This window comes from Charadrius vociferus, unplaced genomic scaffold (genome assembly GCF_000708025.1).
Source record: "Charadrius vociferus isolate BGI_N301 unplaced genomic scaffold, ASM70802v2 scaffold214, whole genome shotgun sequence".
Classification (NCBI taxonomy): Eukaryota; Metazoa; Chordata; class Aves; order Charadriiformes; family Charadriidae; genus Charadrius; species Charadrius vociferus.
In genome coordinates this window covers 2,459,252-2,482,477 of record NW_009647955.1, presented here as the reverse complement: position 1 = coordinate 2,482,477, position 23,226 = coordinate 2,459,252, and the positions used below count along the sequence as shown (strand labels likewise).

At 46.5% G+C, this 23,226-nt stretch overlaps 1 protein-coding gene across 2 annotated transcripts in view; it reads right to left on the bottom strand.

Annotated features, from left to right (window-relative positions):
- The window catches only part of TP63 (tumor protein p63), a 106,465-nt gene that overhangs the window by 3,303 nt on the left and 79,936 nt on the right, over nt 1-23,226 (bottom strand). Inside the window, exons 5-11 of one of the 2 annotated variants that reach the window (XM_009883358.1) lie at nt 17,229-17,415; nt 15,392-15,507; nt 14,972-15,081; nt 14,560-14,696; nt 13,497-13,579; nt 12,432-12,568; nt 772-929 (exon numbers count right to left, since the gene is read on the bottom strand). In XM_009883358.1, the coding sequence (XP_009881660.1) occupies nt 772-929; nt 12,432-12,568; nt 13,497-13,579; nt 14,560-14,696; nt 14,972-15,081; nt 15,392-15,507; nt 17,229-17,415 (928 nt within the window). The remainder of the gene's footprint in view (nt 1-771; nt 930-12,431; nt 12,569-13,496; nt 13,580-14,559; nt 14,697-14,971; nt 15,082-15,391; nt 15,508-17,228; nt 17,416-23,226) is intronic. The other variant, XM_009883359.1, reaches the window with a different exon arrangement.

Here is a 23,226-nt window from a genome sequence, read left to right as displayed (position 1 = left end):
TCTCCCCTTACTGGAGCAACTGTCAGCAGCAGTGCCACCGCCACCGTGTCACCTTCCCTTACAAACAGGCTCGGGAGAAACCTAAGCGAGCCGCGGGCGTCTCTGCTTTCCCTGCTGCAGGAGAGGAGCGGGACAGAGCCAGCAGAGTAACCCAATACAGAAGCCAAACAGCTTTGTTTTCAGAGACACCAAGAGCACCCGAAGGGGATCAGCAACAGGTGTGGGCAAGAGCCCAGCGCTTTTGAAATTTAAAAAAAAAAAAGGCAAGCACAAACCACACAACAGAACTCAGCCCCCAGAACCATGTCTGTCATCCTGGACATACAGGGCTGCCGGGCACTCCTCAGCAGCCAGGAGGAAGCAGGTTACAGAGCTGCGAGATGCAGATATTTCCTTTGAAACTAAGAAGTGTCTTAATTGAACCAAGGGAAAAAAAGTTTGCCAGTGTTTGCATCTTCTCTGCTAGAAAAGGAAGAAGAAACAAGTCTTGAAAGACAGATGACAGTGCAGCCAGCCAGATCCACAGCAAGAAGTGGCTCTGTTCACACCTGTGAGGCTCAGAGCAGGATGCTGAAACCTGGAGAAAGCAGGCGACTCGCCCCGTGGCACAGCAACGAGCAATATTGGGCTCTGCAGGTTCCCAGCCCTGCTACCACGAGTGACTCCAGGATCCCCAGACTAACGCTAGCTGCTTAGAGATGCCAAGTCTCCCTCCCTAGATTAGTGGGGTGTGCACACCGAGCAGGGGAAGGAGGAGTGAGGGTTTCTTACTGTTGGTTCCCATGCCGTCGGGGATGGTGGTTGGGGTCAGGGCATTGCGCTGCTGGGGGTTAATTAGCTGGCTGACCGAAGGCAGCTTGTTCATGCTGTTCATTTTGCTGAGCGGTGGAGAGCTGGAGCCGTAGGATGACTGCGACTGCATGGAGGTCCTGCAAACCAAGGAGATGTTAGGACAGGAATCAGAGCAGCCGGTTGTTAAGAGCAGGCATCCAAGGGGCTCTGCTTTCTCTTTGTGGTAGTGGTGAGCTACTGATAGTGAAATCACTGACACCATGGGAGCATCACAGATAAAAAAAAATCACTGGAGAAAGAGTCAACAGGAGGTTTCCCATATATTCTGGGCATTTAAAAAACAAATGGTGAAATACCGACAAAGGGAAGCTTCACTTTCAGTTCAAACTTTCTATTTAAGGAAAAGTTTCTATGTAAGTTTTTCCGTTGAAAAGAACCTACCAAAGCCATCAAATAGCTGCCAAAACCCCAAAAGAGTATTTTTGAGTTAAGCTTTCTTTATGATCAAGGACATTTTTTCATAAGAGCAAGAAGGAAGCCATCTCAAACCATCCTAACTACCCCTAAAACCTGACTGCAGAAACAATTTTCAGATCAGGTCATAATTATCACATTGGTTTCTCCAAAATTCCTTGGTATTCGTATAATCAGGTTTTTATCAGGTGCACATATGACAGCCAGAGGCTCTTTGCCCCAAGAGAGACTCCACACACCTTTGGGACCACGATTGAGATGGTCAGAGCTGCCTGGGACACTGACATGCAGCTTTTGCTGGTGTTAAGGAAAACCTGGTATCCAAACCCCACAGGCTGCTTGCAAAGAGTATCAGATTCCTACCACCACTCGACGACAGCACCAACCTCCCTCAAGTCCAGACAGCCCCAAACTCCATCCAGCATATCCATGAACGAGCCCAGAGAAGCTGGCTGGCAAGCTCCCCTTCCCCAGCCCCGAGGGTCCCAGCTGCAATCCCGCCTCGTAAACGATCCGGAACACAAAGACCAGACCGCTTCTGAACGGCAGCCCAGTTCCCAGATCGAGTTACGGCTGTGGCATCCCATCTGGAGTGGGGTCTTATTTGGGATATGCAGAAAATGATCATTAAAGAGGGCCCAGCAGTGCAATTGGCAGAGCATTGCCATGCCACAGGAGAGCGGGTTTTTCTTTCTCCGACACCAGGGGCATTTGCACGACCGGCCAAAAAGTGCTAGGGAAGCGGGCACGCTTCCCAGACACGATGTACCCTCGCAGGTCATGCTCGCCCAGGAGAGCGGAGGTCACCCAGCTTGCCATAGAGCCTAGTGCTTGTTCATCCTTATCACGGTGACCCCAGGGTGAATGTGCAAGGTCACATTCCCATCTTATTTCCCACTGGGAAACTTGTTCGTCTGGGTATAACTGGTTACACCAATTCCTGGGAACTGGCTTTCCTTCTATGCAAACAGAATAGTTATTACTTCAAATGAGCAAAGTGTAAAGGAAAGAAAAGGCTTATTCCTAGATAATTTATTAAAACCTTCAGCACTCAAGGTCAAGTTTCATACAATTACATCGTCTCCAGCTTCCTGCACTTTTAAGAGGTGCAGTGTTGGGTGGAGAAAACATCTATGCTAACAGGCTGGAGTATCTAAGGCCCCGAAGAAATCTTACCTAATTACACAATTACAGGAGGTACAGAAGGGTGTGAACTGTCCTTTGGCAGTGAAGATGCAGGACAAGATCCAGCAAACTTCATAGACTCAAGGAAGTGGAAAGCACAAGAAGCTTCACAAATTAATATTAATGATGGCAGCAGCTCCCAAGGGGAAGTGAAACTGAGCCACGAAATTCAGACCCAACTTTTCAAGGTAAAGGGAATGATTCAGATCTGAGGTTTCAATTCACCAAGTATAAAAGTTGAGACCAGCCATGAAATTCAAGTCAGGTTGACACCACCCTTAAACTAAGAGGCTTTTGGATTTAGGACCAACATGCACATTTCTGACTTTACAGATTCAGGCACCTATCCTAACTCAGGTTCAGCTGATATTAATACACACCTGAGTAGTCTCTTAGGGCAAAATCTGCATGATAAGCAAGTGAAGAGGTCACCATGTACACAGTGACATTCCAAATCAACGAAGACTTCCCAAGAGAGATTTAATTTCATTGTTTAAGCTCAGGACAAGTTTTATTTGTTTGGTTTTTTTTTTTTTTTTTTGAAAGGATGTCTGTTGCTACAAAACAAGATTCTCCAAGGAGGTCAGTAGTGGGTCTAACTTTTCTCTCTATACCACCAACAGTGATTTCAGTGAAGATAGGCAACTACAAAACACTTTGGGGAGAAATAAAAATAAATTGCAAGCAGCAAACAAACACAACATAACCTAAAGGAAACTACACTATACAAAACAAATGCATACTTATAGCTTAAGGACTCCGTTCTTATCTCATTCATACTCATAAGAATCAAGATTAACTCTATTAAGACTATCAAGCTCAAGTGAATAAAACAGGAAAGAAACAAAAGCATTTTTCTTCACACCCGTTCTTGTTTCAACTAAATTATGCCGTCACATAAGCAGACATGTAAAAGGTCTAGAGAAAGCCATCCAGCCAAAGAAAAGTCCCAAGATAAACCAAGATGCAAAATTTTATTGAAAATTAATGTCACACATCAATATAGCAACAGCCTCAGAAACACAAGAAAAATATTTTTTATATTAAACACACGGACTACATGGTGTTTGAGGATTCATTTAAAATATATTGCTTTTTTCTCATTTTTTTTAAAAATAGGTATTATAAGAATGTCATGCACAGTGATTTCCATTAAAATTATACTTACTATGTCTCAAGAAAGATTAGAATTAGAGCATTAACATTTCTTTGATATCAATGCCAATGAAATGCATTTTAATATCAAGGTATAAGGACTTCAATTAAGAGACTATTATGCTTGTTGGAACAGTCTGATATGAAAGGCACTGAGTCACATTCTGCAACTGATTTTTCTCTCTTCAAGAGGCTGTGTAATTATTTAGCCAATAACATATGTAGTTATGCAAGCTCATGAGGGCAATCGCCTCTCATGCTTCAAGGCATATACTGATCATCTCAAGAGGTCAGGAAGGAACTTCCTTCTCCCACTTATGAAGCACAGTTCAGCTCACAGGTTACCTTGTATAGTTTTGTGCTTTCCCGGCTCACTGGGTATCAGCCCTTCACCAGAGGTAGGAAACTGCTTGGATAGACCAATTACCTGATTCAGTAGACAAGTCTTAGAGTCCTTATTCACATTAGATGAGCACACCGTCATGTAAGCAGCCTTAATGCAAATGACATCAAAGGTTCAGTAAGTGCAAGAATAGGGCAGCTCGGGCTCAGAGAGTTTAAGATTTCACCTAAGCCGCTGTGCCTACAGTTTGCTATCCCTGAAGACCTAGAGCTAGTCACAACGCAAAGAGACCCAAGTGGAATCAAAGCTGTCCAGTTCTGGGCCTGCCTTTCCTTACAGTAGCCACAGCAAGCCCAGCAAGGATTACATCCCCAGTTCACAGGTGGTCAACATGCCCATTGGCAATGTTTTTTCAAGTAAGGTTACTCACTGGGCTGCATAACCCTGGGATGTCACTGATGTAGTCTCGTAATGGCACACAAGTGACACAGATGATGCTCAGTTTACTTTGAAGGCCTGTGAAGCGGGACACTAAAAAAAGCAGAGAGATACCCTTGTTCTCCACATCTCAAAGAGCTGCTATTCCAAAGCAAGCAGTAGTGCATCTTTTCAACTACCCAAGTAGCTTGTAGGCTTGGTAACCAACTGGGGGTGTGCAAAGGAAGAACTCTGACGGTCACTAGGGAGACAGCAACTATAGCACAGGGGCAAGGGTAGAGTTAACAACTGCCCTTAGATTTCAGGTATGGGAATTTCCCAAGGCAGGCAGTGGATGCAATCTGCTCTCCAGGGAACGAAGCTATAGTACAGGGAGTGGATTTACATCAAGTAGTTGACATAAACTGAATAGGACCTGACTGACTGATAAGGCCTAATTAGTCCACTCGGTTATTCCATGAAAGGAAAAGGCTTACTTTTCTGAAGCCCCAGAGGTGACAAAGAAGCAAAAAGACAGCTGGGAAAAAATTTGCTTCTTTTTATCTGCAAAGGACAGACTACAGAGCAACTGCAGTTGCTTCCAGCTCCAGGTTATTTGATAAAAAAAAAATAAAATAAATAAAATGCACCTTCTAAGATAACCACCTTGTAGCTGGAGAGCAAATCAAGTCACCATTAAGATCAATTTTACAATCATTGTCCTCTTATAGGTAAAGAGGACAAATCAGAAAGTCTTTCCAGAGGACAGTGGGATCCAAATAATTTACATTCTTGTTTGGTGGAAGTCCCGCCCATCACAGGTGTATTGCTCATCATGGTACAAGAGATTTCCTAGACGTCAGACCATATGATGAACTGGGGCATAAGCTGGAATTTCCCAGTGTGGGCTGTGGATGCCTTGAATCTCCTGGTGGGCTGCCTCCTCAGACTTGCTGGCCCTGGAGCAGAGCTCTAGATACAGATTAGTGTGTCGTGTCCCTGTCTCAGTGTTTCTGTATTGCCATCTACAAGCAGACAAGACCAAGATCCAGGAATAAACATTGATTGGAAGGACAGACTGGCAGTGCGAAGCATAATCCTTCTGTGTCTGTGCTGCACTGGCAGTTCAGATTCCCACTTATCACAGTGAAAGTAATACTATTGCCTTTCTTCTCCCAGATAGAATGGCAGAGAGCAAAAGTTATCTGCTTTGTGATCTTGAAGTACTTCCTGGAGTCTCCAGGCAAAGTAAAGAAGCACTTGGTTTGGCTAGCTTTACACAAGGAACGATGGTAGAACTGCAACTGTATGAAATAGTCACTGCTAGTTTTTAATTAGTTATTATTTATATTTAATCACAATTTTGGGGGCTCTTCTCCATCAGCCCTCCCCCACACTCCTATGGTAGAACAAGTCTTGCTAAGACAACGAAGGAGATATCCAGAGATGGGATATAGCTCTCAAAGGAGATGTTAGTACGAGTCATCACCTGCTCAGATCACAGCTCTGCTGCCTGGAAGCGGATTATGTGATGCTCGGAGATAAGAGTCTTCTCCCACTGCATCAGGCTTTTTTCCTTGGTGGGTGGCCAGGAGGCCCGTTCTGCACTTGGGAGGCACCTTCTTTTCAGGCTGTGCCTAACCACAAGTGTGTCAGAGCTGGGTACACACTTGCCCCAAATAAATCCAGCATCAACTGTGCTGCAGGCACAGGGGTCCCCATCAGCATTGATCCAGCCACCAGGCTGTGTTTCCCAGGGGCTGTTGATCACTGGCACTTACATCTGAGCTCTGCTCCGCAACCACCACTGATCTGGGCAGACACCAGCCTGCAGGGATCACTGTTCCTGGTGTACCTTCAGTAACTTGTTCGCATTTCCATTTCCTGCAGCCGTGAACATCAGAGGGTTCCTCGAGAGAGATGCCACTGCCTGAGAATGTGGGTTGAAGAACACTTCTCTACCAGCATTAGGGGCTCTTCTTTATGTAATGATGTTTGAGCACCTCTCTGTGGGCAAAGCCACAGCAGGTATCATGCCCACCTTCAACCAGCTCCTCCCTCATCACCAGTGTCCACACCTAGTGCCACACCATCTGCAATGCCAGGTTAATTCCATGGTGTGTTACTTGCCTGTTGATCATTCCTCCTTTGTGCAGGTCTGGGTGTAACACTTAGAGATGATGTTTCCAAAGGATTCAAATCCACCTTGTCAAGCCCCATACAAATAGCTTTCAGAGGTAGAGTTTGATACAAGCAGTGTGCGGATTTACATGCCCTTGCTGAGAAACAGTCTCCTGCACAGGCATGGCTAAGCTAGGACACACTTTACGGAATAATAAGCAAAAGCAAAGGCCACTGATTGCCGAACTAATGGACAAGGTGGGCATGGCCTGAGGCCACTTGGGTGAATCACCTGCAACATATGTTGGCACTACTTTCCTTTGAACTCTGAGGTTTGTAGTGATGGGGTAAAATGTAGTAGAGTTGATGAATACTCCAAAGCAATATCTAATAACTTCCAAATGACTGCAAGGAAAGGGGCAAGCTTCAAGCCCCTTTGCACAGGATGAGCAGTTTTGGACACTACCCTTTACATCCTCAGCTACAATGGGACGGGGACACTGGGCACACGTGGACGTCATTATGCAGAAAGACTCCAACCTCACATTCACCTTATGCAGCTTAGCACACCACTTGGATCAAGCCCACAGAGTCAGGAGAGACCTTTATAAGTTCGGCAAAGCTGGATCAATGCCAGCGGTGCTGGCACAAAGTCAAAGTCACCCAGTCTTCCCTACAATTGAGATGTATTTTAGATTAGATTCTTTACGATTAGAAATAAGGGGAAACAACTCATCATGCCAAATTAGTGGGCATTTCTACAGGAAAAAAAAATAGTATTTCTTACCAGTGCCAATTCATATAATTATTACCTCCTTCTGTCCAGCAGTATAAATCCTTCAGCTACTTGTGCTATCACTGCATGACCAGCATTAAACCAGGCCAAATTGACTATGACAGACTGTTTAAACACACCCAACCCCTTTCCACCCCCCCCACAGCCCATGAACAAGTTTTTAATTTAAACAAGACAAGGGGCATTTTAAAATTGAGACCTGCTCAGAGAAACCCCGCCAAGTTTCACGAATACAGAAGTAACAGGAAAGAATATCAACAGGTTACAAAAACAGGAAGGAAACGTTACACCGAGACAGACGACATTGTGGTTCCTGACCTCCCGATGCTACAGGCTACAGCTAAGAGGTCTGTAGAAGTGTCTGTTGTTTTTTTTTTTTTTGCAAAGTTTGAGTCCCTTTAGGAGATTACTCTCGCTATTTACTCTGTCGCTATCAGGCTGTGTATTTGCCCCACTGTTCCTAGTCCTGCCAGCCGGGCAAAGTGACACCACCAGCTTGGTTTATGGATATACTGATGGGTTTGGGGGGCTGGAATGTTTTAGGATGGCATCGGTCTGTTTGGGAGGGTCTCTCCTTGAGTCCATGAGTTCACTCCTGAAGCAGGCCGAAAGGAGACTGTAGAGAAGGAACCAGAGAAAAGAGAGATGAATGTACAGCACCCTTCACCAGCCACCAAGAGAGAAACAGTCACTTTCCACCTTCATGATCACAGTACGGACTTTGAAAGAGGGGAAGAGCAGCTGTCTTAGCACCTACAGTGAGATTATGTGACAAGGAGATTTAGAAAGCTGGAAAGCCCCAGGTACAAGTGAGTGCTTGGCAAGGAAGAGAAAACAACCAGTTGATAGGGAAATCTGATTTCCATTTCCCAGTCTCACATGTGCAAATGGTGCCCTGATACTGTTCTCTGTGACAAATGTAAGAGGAAAAAAAGCACTCAGCCAAAGGGGAAAAGGAGAGAAGCAGCTTCCATTGAGCCGATTTCAAACTTTAATTACTTAAAAAACAGATGCTGGTGGTAGGGAGAGAGGACAGTGCCTAGAGTGAAAGGGCCATATAGATTACATCTCAACTACTCCCCTTTTCCAAGCCAGCGGACCCTCTGCTCTAAAGCTGAGGGATCCCTGGGGCTGCCAGCTGATGCAGAAGGCACAGCACCCTCGGAGCCAGCAAAGCAAATGCAGCACATCTTCATATATCTAAACCCACACTTTTTCTTGCTTTCTTTCATCTTGGTAATTCTCTAGTGAGAACACTATTCAAGTGCCTGGAGTTCACAATGCATGCAAGCACAGCACTACAAAACCAAACCAAACCATGCAGAAATCTTCTCTTAGCTTCCACACCAAAAATGAACATAACTAGGTGGCGGTATGAAGAACACCTTCCCCACCAGCCTCCACCCTGTGACAGCAAACCCTCAGTTCCTTGCAGCTCCCGTCTCAGCTGGAGCACTCCGGGCACTGGACAACTTGGCTCTGTCATATGTCACTCACAAGGTTAATTCTTTCTCATTTGGATAATGAGCTGTGCTGCTCACTAGATTGAAAGGCAGCTAGTGAGCTGGTAGCTGCAGCCCTGCTGATATGAGAGAAAAGCTTGCGGGGATATAAGATCCCGCTCAAACATAAGAGCCTTCAATCATGGGAGTTGGATTTGATGATCCTTATGGGTTCCTTCCAACTTGTGATAGTCTATGATTCTATGCTGCAGCCAAATGAAATAAAGACTGTTCTGAAAATAGTGCTCAGCAGGGTCAAAGCCACCACAAGAAATTTTGCTGAATGTGAAAGAGTCATTTCCAGTGAGACCCTTAAAGACTGTGCAGATACTCCCTGAGAATATTGATGGTAAACTTATGTCACATCAGAGTCTCAAAGAAACCTTCCCTCCTCAACAAAGCACTGGCCAGCTCTGGTATCTCTGGCAGCATGTATCTTCTGGCAAACCCATGTTTTAAAGCAACTGTGGCAGACCATGAAAAGTAAGTCTTCTAATTAAGTGTGCTGCTCTTCAAATACGGGCCCCAGGATTTGGCAGTGTAAATGGAAGAATAGAAACTGCAGCAAAAAACCCAACTTCCCACCTGTGATCATGAAGGTATTTGGCATAACAGTAAATAAGAGAAAACCATGCAGAAGGGAGCAAACGGAGAGAGGAGAGGAGACAGAGAAAGATTGTGGTCTGGCACAACATGGACCATTACAGTATTTCGGTCATCTTGTGGGACACAAAGCTTTCCGATTGTTACCAGATTTGTCCTTTTTATTCCAGAAGAGTAAGACAGTTGCATCTGCTGGCCTGCCAAATGAAATGCTGGTCTGTATGTGCGTGAGAGCAATTATACAGTTGTTTTCCAAAATGACAGATTTATATTTTTACAATTACCTTTCACCATTATAATCTCAGCCTTGCTTTTCCTACTCTTCAAAAAAAGATGAAGCTTTCCATGTTGTAGGAACAAAAAGGAAACTTCTTCCCACACCTACATAGCTTTTCTATGTTAATCATTGCTCAGAAAAGTAAACTGAAAAAAAAAATAAAATAATCAAGCAATTCCTCCATCAAGGCTTGACTGCGGAGCACATGTGGATGCAGCTCCATTATAAGAGAAAGCTGAAGGTAACTCACAAACATCCCAGCCCCACAAAGCCCTGCTTGGACCTACAGCTTCCTACACATTTGAACCTGGTTACTGCGTATGCACTTTCCTAGCTCCCAGTTTTAACGTACACTTTGAAAGAAAGCAAACCAAGACAGAGTTTTGAAAGTACATCCCTACTTATGAAGCGAAAGGCATTTCCTTTTAAAGCCAGAACAGACTTGCAAAGGAGTCACCGTGCTGCTGATCTTGGCCAGCCTGACAAGGAAGCAGTGGCAGGACATCTCCCAGCAACCTGCTCGCACGCAAGGTTGCTCTTACCCAAACCAGTTCCTACAAAGTGTCTTCTCTCCCCATTCTCACATAGAGACCTGGAGCTCCTTTACAATCCTTTTTTGGCATGCAACTGTGTCTATGAGTCTTTTCAGCCCAAATGCCCCTTTGCCCTCAACATATTCCTTCAGAAATTAAGTCATGCCCTGGATTATTGAGGAAAAAACACCAGACCCCAACTGCACCTAACAAGCTAATGTTTGGACAGGCATTTCGGCACAGAGGACCCTGCTTGATGGCAGGCTGTCGGCAGAGACAACTGCAGCAGCTCTGGACAAACACTGCAAGTTATTTTTCTCCCCACCCTTGGCACCCTTAAAAGCTTTCAATCTTTCTCCCCAGTATCTGAGCACACTCAGCAGCTGAGAAAAATGAGTATATAACTGGACAAGTGCCAGGTGATACGCTGAAAGAAATTTCATTACATTAAATGGCTGGACTTATACACACGGGTCTTAAAGGTAACAGAAATACCAACCTCAGTTGCCAGGAACCCATCCTATTGATATAGGAAGAATGAAAACAGTAATTATGGCAAAGCAACTGTCAGCACCAAGTGAAAGCTGTCATCTGCTGCCATCCATTTCTGCTTACAAAACCATTTCTCAGCTGAAATGGCTGTACTTCAGATGGAGCTTTGAATACACGCAGCCGAGTGCCCAAAGGCCGCAATGCCTGGGAGCCAGTAAACACAAGCTATAGCATATACAAACAGTGCAGATGACTGATAAAAAGCAAGTAGTAATAATGAGAACTTTAAGTGCCTCAAAAAAGAGTCCAGAGCCCCTGCGTGCTCCAGCCATTCTGGCACAAGGCTTTTTTCACACCTCCACAAGACTCCAGCTGACACTAAAAACACACAGGTCGAAATGTGAACACATGCAGAGATCTGGCAGAAAGCCGTGGTATTGCAGAAGTCCTGAGACAAGGCCAAGGCACCGAAATAAATCCCTACAGGCTCAAGTGGGACTTATGTGGTGCCTTGGCCTCGTGCTAACCTCTGCAGAGGAATGAGTTATACCCACAGCCTCTTGACGCGTGAGCTTACCGGCAGGAACGCATGAGATCCTAAACACTACCGCTGGCGGCTACCTACAGCCCAGGCGGCTATTTTCTGTCACCCGATACAGCAGGTGAAGCAATGCCCATGAATGACGCCGCTTACGGTCTGTCTGGGAAGTCATTCTCTGACCCAGTCTCTGTAACTGCAAAGCTTTGGGAACGGAGGGGAAAATGGAAACCAGACACTTATTTGGCCCTTCTTGTCCCCATCCTCCTGCCACTTACACCACCCAAAGTAATCCTGGTGCAGCCCTGCCAGCTGAGTTCAGATAGGGACTACGTCTGCCCGGATGGAAAGTTTCTCATGTGCAACGTAGAGTCAGTGACAAAGTACAGTTTTTAAAAAACACTATAGAAGTGCACATGTAGACTCTTTCTTCAAAGTTCCTACTGGTCACAAAGCAATTCTTAAATGTTTCATCCTTGCTCCTGGACCTTCAGCTTCCCTTTTTATAGCTGAGGAACCTACAGTATTTACACCCCACTGAGACACCAGCCCTCCAACAGCACCAGACGCACAGCCGCATGGCCCGAGCACTCAGCCGAGCCAATGATCACAGTCCTGGCTTCACATGCTCTTGGCAAGATGCTCAGGTGGACACCCTGGAGAAGGTGTGGAGGTGGCTCCAAGTTTGCTGTTGCTCCCACAAAGCAGATGAGAGAAGAGCACACCCACCCTGCACTCCCCAGCTCAGGCATGCATGCGCGTTGGGTTTCTCTCTGTGGGTTGTTCCATGGCATTGCCTTGCTGTGCCTTGGGCTCCAGCTGGAAGTCAGAAACAAGGTGCTGAGCCTGTTCTCATTCACCCTCCAAGGCTAAAAGGTGAATTATGTGGGATGAGAAACTAGAGAGGGACCTTGCAAGCAGTCTGAATGTATGCTTGGGGAAGGAGGACTGCTTTGTCCCGTTGTGCAGGTCATGAAATCTGAATCCCAAACTCAATCTCTCAAGTTCTGGTCCAGAAACTTGGCTTTGGCTGAACTCCTGGCATCTATTTCTACCAGCTCTGATCAGGGGATTAACAAGCAGCTATGCTGCTTGGCCCTTGGTTGAGCACCACATCCCTACAAACAACCTGTGTCTCTCTCCTCTCTTCCCCTTCCCCACCGTCCTCACTGCACAGGTCACGGCAAGCACACTCATACTCACTGCTTCTGGAGCAAGTGCTGGTGCTGCTGCTGCTGTTGCTGCCGGTAGGTCTCAATCGTGTGCTGAGGAAGGTACTGCATTAGTTCCAGGGACTCTTTGATCTTTAGTAGCATTTCATACGTCTCCCGTCCCCTCACCTGGATCATGGGAAAAGAAAAGGGTGGGAGAAGAAAAGCCTTAAAGGACTGCATCTATAGTGACGGCCACCTAAGTGAGTTTTAAAGTCAAGTAAACCACCAGAGCAGGACACAAATTCTCTGTTCACACACTACACATACGTGATAAAGCTGCTAAGCCTTGTGCTAGAAGTACAGCAGATAATGTTGAAGAGTAATAACCTGATACTGCAGGCTAATGAGCATCTTGGGGTTGTCATCTGGTTTGATGTTAATCTATGGCAACAAAAAGCAATATTCTGATCCAATCTGTTGGACAGAAAATGTCTTTACCTGCCACAGACGTAAGCAGATCTGGTGCTGAATCTTACACGCCTTGAGGAAAAAAGCGTATTTGAATTTGGGTTGTTGGGTTTGGATCTCCCTTCTCCTCTAAGCACACCATGGATTATGATTTATCCAACTAAATGCGGGTTATGGGGAAGCAGCTAAATGGCCAATTACAGATACTTCTTGCCCTTTCTGATCCTACACTTAATACAGTGTATTTCACTTCTATCGCTACATCACAGTGGTAATACACATAAAAGGCACAGAAGCATCCACTTTTGTCAGCGAGACAACTCCCATCATCTCTAGAGAAAGCTCAAGTGCCACAGACCCAGAAATGACAGAGAAGGAAACCCAGTTAGGTCTCCAAAACAATATTTCCACCAGGATAAACAGATCCCTTAGGATATTTTCATGTGCCTTGCACAAGCCACTCTCAGTCAGCAGCTACTAGGATTTTTTCATATTTTCTGTTTGGAATATGTATTTTAAAATAGATAGCTGTGGGGATTAAAAAAATATCCCCACAGGTCTGAGGTCTAAGCAAGCTGCTGACTTGCCTCAAGGCACTGAGGAAGATATTAAACATAGAGTAAATGCAAAGATAGAGCAAACTCACCGGCAAGTATAAGAGCTCATCATCTGGGGAACGTCTTTTTTTGATAGATGTCATCTGTATGCCATGAGTTCCTTGTCGAAAAGCTAGAAGAGAAACCCCAAAAGCGTCCCATTAAAAAAAAAAAAAAAAAAAAAAAAAAAAAAAAAAAAAAAAAAAAAAAAAGGGGGAGAAAAAGAGATACAAAAAAGAAAGATGAAGCGTGTGGCCAGCTGAAATCCTCAGTGCCCTGAAAGGGTCTCTGCCTGAGTCACTCCAGAACTGTGCTTGCAGCTCCTGGCTCCATGAGGCAGACATGATTTTGCAGATGTTAGATGGACACACTACTTGGGAAACACATCAGCCAAGGAACGCTGGATAGATGGCAAAACCCCAGCAAGCCGTACCTAGAACAAGCACTGGCTCTTTGCAGGAAAGATTGCGAGCTTTGGTATTGCAGTGCTCATGAGCTGTCGGTGGATCAGTGATCCATGAAGGCAAGACAACAGGCAGGGAGCATGCAGAATTCACTGCAAAAACAATGCTCCCCTCCAGTCTGCCCCCTGTTAAAACCTGCTGCCTTGCTGCTCAGCCCGGTGCCATCACTGAGCGTACACGGGAAACCAAAGTTGGGTTTCTGCATCTGGCATGTGTGGTGAATACGTTGCACTCCTTAGAGCACAGAGAGGCCACTTGCCAAAGCACCTTCGATGAGTCTAGATTCCTTGTGGCTGGAAAACACATGCCACAGCATGAGACACAGGCTTGAAGGAGCAGAGAATGACAGCACAGCCCCAAACAAGCAGAAGAGGTTCAAGAAGTACTTACAGAGCCCCAACCACGTACCTTGAAGGTGGCAAATAAACACCCCCTCCAGCCACTGCTGGCAGGGCTAATCTAACTGCTCTTTTGTGAGCACCAGCTCATTTTTCAGGCCGATTCACCCTGGGAGAAGAAACAGCTAATGCCCTCCTGCCTCCAAGCCCCTGCACAGCACCGCTCCATCCCCTCAGCACAAGTGCCAGGGTTGCACCTGCACCCAGTGACAGCACGATCTGCAATCTGCCCAGCTCTGCCAGCTACTTACGGCGCTTCGTACCATCACCATTCTTTGTGCTGTCGGAGACTTGCTGCTTGCGGATGCTGTCTTCGTCTGCTTTGCGATCTCTGCCTGGGCAAGCGCAAATGCGGGCTTCGAAACACCGGCGGCCCAAGACTTGCCCACTGGGAAGAGAGGTGAAAGAGGAAACATCAGCTCAGATGGGGGCCAGCAGCACCCCTCAACTTCACACCAGATTATTTGCAAACAAGCCCAAATCTCCCGCTACCCAGTCAGGATAACCCAGGTGTTGGACAACTCCCATCTACAAAGATTTCAAAATATCCTATGTCCCCTTGCATCAAACTGTCCCTAAGGGTATGCAGTGCTGCTCTGAGCAGAAGAGGAACCAGAAGGCCACCTCGCAAGCAAAGGGTGACGCTTGTGATGCACTACTTACTCTCTGGTTTCCAGTGTCACGATAATGAGGATCGGGCGACGGTTCATCCCTCCCACGCAACTACTGTTGCACATGAAGTTATACAAGACTGTTGTGAACTCCGTTCCAACCTGGATGAGACAAAGGGGATAAGCAGAAGAGATGACGGATGGAAAGCTTTGCTTTTTCTGGGCTCTCCTCTTGTAGTCCCTTGGCTGTACTATGATCAGGCTAGTGCAAAATGGGCCCCACCACAAGGCTTCCTTATAAGAAATTAGTAACTCCCGTGGGGCTGTTTAAAAACCCATTTCTGACAAGAAGAAAGAAAGGATTCATTGTGATGAAGAAGAGGAAAGCACAAGATCCTGACTTCTTCGACTAGGGTTACAACCCCCACCCCTTTGCGTGCTGGGATGCCACCACCCTGAGCTCACAACATACCTGGGGCGGCTCGTAGGGGACCAGCACGCTCTGCCTCCCGGTGATGGGGTCTTCTACATACTGGGCATGGCTGTTCCCTTCCACCCTGATGAGGTGGCTGGGAGGCGCAATCTGCCCTGCAAGGGCAAAGAGGCAAAAAGCAGAAACATCGTTCAGTGAAGCAAGCTCATGTGCAGGGCAGCAAGATCTTCCACCAAGGGAAACCCCTGCACCTGGCCCCAGAGGTCTACCAGAGCACACACACGCCGCTCAGCCCTTAAAGCATCCCTTCTGCCCACTGACAGCCATGAAAGGCAACACAGACTGTTCTCAAGCTCACGCTAGACGTTTGTGAGTAAACTTGAACATGGACTTCTCAAGATCCCAGACTAAGCGAGCCCAAACATCAACTGAATGGCAGCTCACAGCAACTCTTTGAGCAGATAGCTCCAGGTGGATTGTCACACCAGCTGAAAGCCTTTCTTTTCCTCTCCCTAATATGTGCGCAAAGCAGATGTCTTCAAGTCTCAATCCCTACTCTTTTCCCCACCAACTGCCAGCCCTCTTCTCTTCCCTCCCATCAGTCTTCATCCTAAGGAGCTAAAAAAGATCCAAGCAGCAGGAGAAACATGCATTTAATTAATGGTCAACTTGTAAAATCACGCTTGCTTACAGCAGCGGCAGAAGGGAACATGATCTTCTTTGTTTCTAGGCCCCTTTCCAATAAATAAAAAAATAGGGTTTTTTCCTGGAAATTTTCTTCAGTGTTTCTACAACATACAACTAAATTCTGAGGAGAGAAGCTTGTTATGGGTTTATCCAAAGAATTTGTTTTGTGCTTGTTCTGTTCATTTCTTACTTAAAATACAGTGTATTTCTAGAGAAATAATTATTTCAGAATAAAAATTTATAGTTTTAGGGTTTTTTCTTTCTTAAAACTCCATCACTGAAGCAGGTATCAACCCTCAAAAAATCCAGTTTTGCCAGAATAGCACTTTCTAATATGAAAAACTATTTCAAAGAACCATCTCACTCCACTCTGATTTTACACTCTGAAGCCCTTAGTTATTTTGGGCTTGTCTAGCTGGCTGCATTGTAACCAGCAAAGGGATCCAGGCTCCTGAGACATCCTGCTAACTGACACCAACTGGGGTTTTTTTTACAGTAGGAGATAAATAATGCACGTAGAATAAAACAGATGCTCATCTGAACTTATGTGAACTTCAGCAGCCAAGGCAAAACAGAGCCCAGCCCATGAGCTTGCAGAAAACCCCAGGTCATTTTTAAAACAGCTGCTACTTCGCTAACATAAGGAGAAGCAAGTAAAAGATTAAAACATTAATACTGAACCGATAGCGTTAAATGTACAGGAAGGTTGCCTACAGTTGATGCTGGCACTTAGCGTTATCCTGCTGGAGATAAACAGCCCCTCTGTCTTTGAGGCGTGGATTAAGGACTGGAGATGATATTGCATCCTGTTACTAGATCCCTGTCCCAGCGACGTGGAAGCTCATTCCTGAGCACAAAAACAGCTGCTTCTCATCGCGGGAGCAAAAGCAGAGCAGGGAAATGCCGCCAGAAGGGCACTGCCTGCCATGGGGACAAACATCCATCCAACCTGGGCAGGCGTGAGGTTTGTTTCGGTACTTTCTTCCCAAGGACGTGCTTGCACAGGGACAGCTAAACTATAGTATGAAGCTTCCTGCTAAGCACGGGAAATAAAAAGCTGCGCAAGACATTGCGGGGAGGTCTGCTTCCAGCGGGTTTGCTGTGAAGCTGCCTCCAGGTCCCCGCACCGGCCACTCGTCAGCCAAGCAGCTTTGGAGAGGGGCTGCCAGCAAAGCACTGCCCTCCTTACCCTCGTTGAACTCCCGGCTCAGCTCGTGGTTCGGGCAGCGTTTGACCACTTCAGTGACATGTTCAGCTTTCTTGTAGACAGGCATAGCCCTGATGACGGCTCCCTGAGGCGGCGGGGTCATCACTTTGATCTGGATGGGACATGTCTTGGCGATCTGGCAGTACAGCTTTTTCAGTTCAGTGGAATACTAGATGGGGAAAAAGAGCAAGAGAGAGTCAGGATGTTGAGCTGGAGATGGAGGCATGCCAGAAAGATGGAGATGGGTTTGCACGTGTAACTGAATGAACCAGCTCCTGAGGTACACTGCATTTGTTCACACAGCAGCCACGCTTCCAGGCAAGCGGCAAAACCCATACACCTTTACCTGTTTTAGAATAGCAGAGTATAAACCTACAGCTTAGTTTTCCCAAAGGCAGAAATCTTCAGATAAAGAGCACAGCTTTCAGATGAACAAACAGAGTCTTTATTTTTCTTGGGCACACAGCCCCTATTCCAAGGGACACACATTACCCACCGAACAAAACGGACACTATTCTTTTCACAGCACTGTAATCCTGGAAGCGCTGGAAACCACACGTGTAAAGCGTTTCATCCTGTTTTGTAAGAAGCCCTCCTACTTTTGCAGAGGGAAGAAATAAAAAACATGAACCCTGGAACTGAACAGCACTTGAAAGCAAGACCCTGACCTATTTGAGAGTTATGCCAAATCTGACGTTTCAGTCATCTTTTAAAAGCATCTCATACCTCTGCTGATCATCTGTATAGCAACTTCCCCATTTCTAAACTCAAAGCATGAGTCCATGAAGGAAGGGGGAAAGTAGTAGTAATAAATAAATTATTTTTATTATTAATAATAATATCATCAAAGCTCAGAAGAGTTGAATAGCCCAAAGACCAGGTCTGCGGTGGGACATAGAGCACAGTCCAGGAGCTGTGTCCAAAAGGGAAGTTGTGACCACCCTGGGGTGGGCAAGAACACCTGGAGCAGAACAAGATGCTTTTATTCATTGTGCTAATTTGGAGCATATTAGGTTCCCTTCTTTTCACAGAATGATTTAGGTTGGAAGGGACCTTAAAGGTCAGCTAGTTCCAACCTCCCTGCTGTGGGCAGTGACACCTCCCAGTAAACCAGGTTGCCCCATCCAGCCTGACCTTGGACACTTCTAGGGATCTTTTAAGATGCTCCCCACTAAAGCAGTAACACCGGTGCAGTATTTTCCTGAAGTGTGTTCACATCTGGAAACCTTTACTCAGCAAAACATCAAGGCGTGGGCTGAAGTCATTGGTTTCTGTTCAAAAACCCACACTGAAATAAGGGCATGTGCTTAGCAGGAACGGTCACAAGGAAACTCCAATGTGGTTGGGTACAATGTAACGTGAACCCATTTTTCTGGATGTCCCCTGTGAAGGAGACCCTCTAGTCTCCTCTGCCGTACAGTGTTGTTCCAAAATACAGAAGTTTTCATCAGTACCCCACTCCAGAGGCATTCAGTTTTCTCCCAGTTCTCAGACACTCGCAAACGCGGAGCTCTCCCAGTAACTCTAACCACGTAACCCACAGGAATTGTTGGCATTTCCCCACTTCCATCTCTTCGGTTCTTGCAGAGAAAGAAAAGTGAGAGCCCCAAGGTGGCTGTTGTCTCAAAAAACGTCTCTAGCAGCCGTGGCCGATACAGCCCCGGTCCCGACTGTTCAAACAGAGCACCGACAGGTTCATACAGGTCGGGAGCACAACTTGGCCATCCACCCTGCCGGGATGGGAAGAACTGGCGCATGCATGGGTGGGTGGTGGGTGACGTGGCAACTGAAGGATTAGCTAGCAATATTCAGGGATTATTTGCATTTCAAAGCGTATACATTGCTAACATAGGAAAAACCAAAGTTGGGAGAGAGACACCGTGGAGGAGAGGGGGATTAAAAATAAGCCAAGCAGGTCCCTTCCCTCCTCACTCAACGCCACCCTGGCATATGGCAAAGAAGATGCTACAGGTATTTAAGCTAAGCAAAAAAAAAATTCTTTAAAATGCAAAGGCCAAATTGTGCAATGTATTTTATGTGCCTGCAGGCTAGAGATTAAACCCACAAAGGATTTACCCAGCCCGCGGAAATGGGGAACATGCCAAACAATTACAAAAAAAACGTTGCGAAACAGATCTAGTTGGTGATTTATATCGTACATCTTTTTAACTTGAAATTCCTTATTGTTTTTTAATTAAAAAGCAATTCCTTACTGAAGGTAAGAGTGAGCTCACTATGTTGTCTTTTCATCTCAAGTGGCAGGAAAAGAATCACTTCTATTTGAAAGAGGAAGAAAATTTAGAAAGCATTGTTTCCCTCAACGCATCAGTTTGCTAATAGCATTGTGAAGGTTTTAAGGACAAAGCCTCAAAAATCTCAAAAAGCCAGCTAATCGCTTGGATGCCTTAACATCATTGAAGTGTAAAGAAATTGGGCACCCAAAGGCGGTGGGCTGAAAAGCAAGCATAAATATGGGAGTGCGATGGCGCAGGGAGGGCACGGCACACGCCAGGAGCCAACGTGTCCGGTGTCTGCAGGCATTCAGAGAATTGAACAAATGGAAGGAGATACACACCCCTCGGTCACAGATCAGGAGTGTTGGCGTTGACTGTAAGCTTATGTATAATATCTTCAAAGACGGATAGCTGGGGTTACAAGAAGGGGGGGAAAATAATAATAATAATAATAATCATCGCTGATTTCAGAAGGACAGGATCGGTGCCCAACACCAGCGTGAATACTGAGGCTGCAGGTGAAAGAGCAAGGAAGGGATCTGCTCCTCACCCATCCTTCAGCTCCCCAACCGCCAGACCCCTTTGGCTGCGACCAGCAGGGCAGGCATCAGAACTGCAGCTTAAATTCACAAAAGCAAAGAGCCACGGGCTAATAGGTTATGATGAACAAGCCCACACAACAAATACATATATATATATCTCTTTCTCTCTCTATATATATATATAGATATACACATGTCCCCAAAACACAGGGCAGACTCAAGAGCTCCAGGCTCTGGCCAGCACCTTGAACTTGGCACGTCAGAGAAGGAGGGTGACCAGGAGCCCGCCTCCGCTTTGGGACAGGGTCAGGGCACAGGGAGGCAGGCGGCAGTGCCCAGCACAGAGACAGACAAGAGAGCAGGAGGGCTGCACCACCTTTTTTTGTCACCCGATTGCAAGAGGAGTTCAAACCTCATGGGCACTATACAGGGCTCAGGGCCGCAGCACACAGCCACAATTTCACATCTACCCCAGGCGCTGCCGCCTGCGAGTGCGTAATCGCTGAGCGGCCAAGTCATTTAACACCGGTGTAAATCTGTCCACGGGGTACCTGCTGTCGGACAGTAAGGGGCTTGAGTTTCCCACCCTGCCAAGTTTGCTGCAACCGTGGGTAACCTGACGCCCAGCCATCTATTGGCATAAATAGATGCCAACAACTAGGTCATGGTGACTTCGTACTGGATCGGTGATAATCGCTATATCCACGGAGCAAGACAGGATATTGTATATAGATTTCAAAGCAAATAAGCATCAGAAAAAAAACTCCAACCCTGAGGCAGGAGTTGTCTGAGCATTGAGAGAGTGCCTGCAAGCAAGGGTTGCCCCTCTCGGCACGGGTGCCTCTCCCTGGCAGTCCCCAAACCTCCCCACCTCACAGAAGGTGACAATCCCCCTGCCCACCATTTTGCTACGGGAACTGACAAACGCTGACTGTATGAGGGGTAAGATGACGAGACCAGCAATTCCCAGAAATCCAGAGCATGACTATTAATCAACACACTTCTGTTACTTGCCAGTGTAGGAAAATTAAATTAATTAGGAGCAAAAATATCAAAAATGAGCTTGACCCTGTCGACAAACCTGTCCTTCAGTGAGATGACAGCAGGCATGATCTAGCAGCAGGAACAAAAGCTGCGCCAACAGCCTGAGGAGCAGGAACACCATTTCTACCAGACATATGGACCAGAAAGTTATTTAAAACAAAGGAGTGGAGCCTGGCGACGTGTTATCCGTTCGAGAGCGAGAGGAAAGAGCTTTGGCTTCAACTTTTCTTTGGGGTTCAAGTGCTGCACATCATGCCCAAATAAGCAGACTTCAAGAGATTGCTTAGAACAACAGTGAATTTAGCTTTTTGCTTAATAATATGTTTTAAAAGGAAAGAAGAAAACATTCCAGTGCCTGCAGCCCTGCCCTCCCCTCCCCACCTGCCTGTGCAGACATACTGTATTACCCACTCTTGGCACCCCGGCTGGTAATTCAGTATCACAATACGCACACGCCAGCTACCATCAGGCAACACCTGTCTGATTTCTCAGCGAGCCCCTTCTCCGGAAGGTGTGTCAACAAAGGGCTTCAAGAAGAAAATAAAACACTTTTCACCTCTCAAATGGAGAATTTTTGCTAGAAAGGACAGAAGCCTCCTGGAAGTAAGTGCTGGGTGCAATACAAGCTGCAATGGCTTTCCACCGAGCATTCAATTCCCCTGCAAAACTCTGACGCAGCGAAATCCCCCAAGCACTACTTTGGAAATCTACCTCTAATATTGGTCTTACCATCTCATTTAGCTGAGGGATTATGGCCCCTAAGTCTTTAAAAGGAGCAGGGTTCAGCCAGCTCAGCGAATGCTGACGGATGTCAACTTGAAGGTGATCCCAGAGGCTGGCTTATGGCGTGACAGCGCCCTGAGCGCCTTCTGCTCAGATCAATAGGTCTTTCAAATCTTTTGCAAACTTCTTTCAAGAAGTCACGTTTTAGTTCAACTCAGTTAAACACTAGATTCATTTTGCTTAACATTTTCAAAGCCGTCGGTCAGCTGTGTTTTCTCCCCTATCCAACTAATTCCAAGAATAGGAAAAAAAAGAACAGGTTAGAGGAGTGGGAAAGCAACGTTTACATGCACCAAAGAATTTGCAGATGAGAACAAGGAGTCACAAAGAAATAGAAAATTGCCTGCGTAAGGTTTATTCATTTAGGAGAAAAAAAATGCAGTGGGAAGAAAGGAAGTTACCTACTAAGAATAAAAATAGTGATTTACGCATGCACCGTAAGTGTTTTTACTTTGATGAACAGTGATTTAATTTTTCATTCACAAAAAAACTGTTGGGGACATGTGGGACACACCAAATACACGTGTGTACATGCACACACACTCTGACTTGTACCCAGGAGACACTCAGTGGGGGAGCCCAAGAGCTCTACCAGGAGTGCTGTGGACACGGATGTCTCCTGCCAGATTTAACCTTCGGCTCAGCAAAACCTTAACCTCACCGCTTACTAGCTGACTTGTTCGAGATCCTCTGAGATCCAACGCTTACTAGCTCCAGTTTGAGGTCCTCTATCTCATCAGGCTCCGGAGAAAAGCAGACAGCTTGCTGCGAGTGAATGTAACGGACATTCAAACCACAGGCACAACGGATAGGTCCAGAGATCATCAGCCCCGATGGGCCTACAGATCCAACCCCCAGACTCACAGCCCACAGCACTAGCAAGACCCCCTGCGAGCATCATGTGGGGAGACCACCATGTGATGGCTGGGAAGGACGGGTGCAGGAGGTGATGCTGACCCAGGCCCACAAGCTCTTTGCAGACATTTACCAAACTTCTCCACCCCAAGGGCAAAGCAAAAACCATGCCACCCTCTTTCCCCACCTTGGGGAAAAGCAGCGATTCACCCAAGGGCGTCCGCCTTTGTGGAAACTTAAACTTCTTGTTCCCCTTGAGCCGCGCATCCCGCTCACCGCCCGGCACGCACGAAGGTTGCTGACGAGCTCTCAAAATCCTTCCTCCGAGCGCTTTTCCCCAGGAGCCGCAGCCAAAGGCCGCCTGTTGCCACCTGTCAGTCGCGGGGATTAATTACCTGCGCCGGGTTGGGAGCGGCACATTCCTCCCCGGCCTCACCCTCCGAGATGTTGACATCAGGCAGGTGGGCCCCCGCGTCCCCCCGGCCGGCAGCGCGGAGGGGACGGCGGAGGATGGGGAGGAAG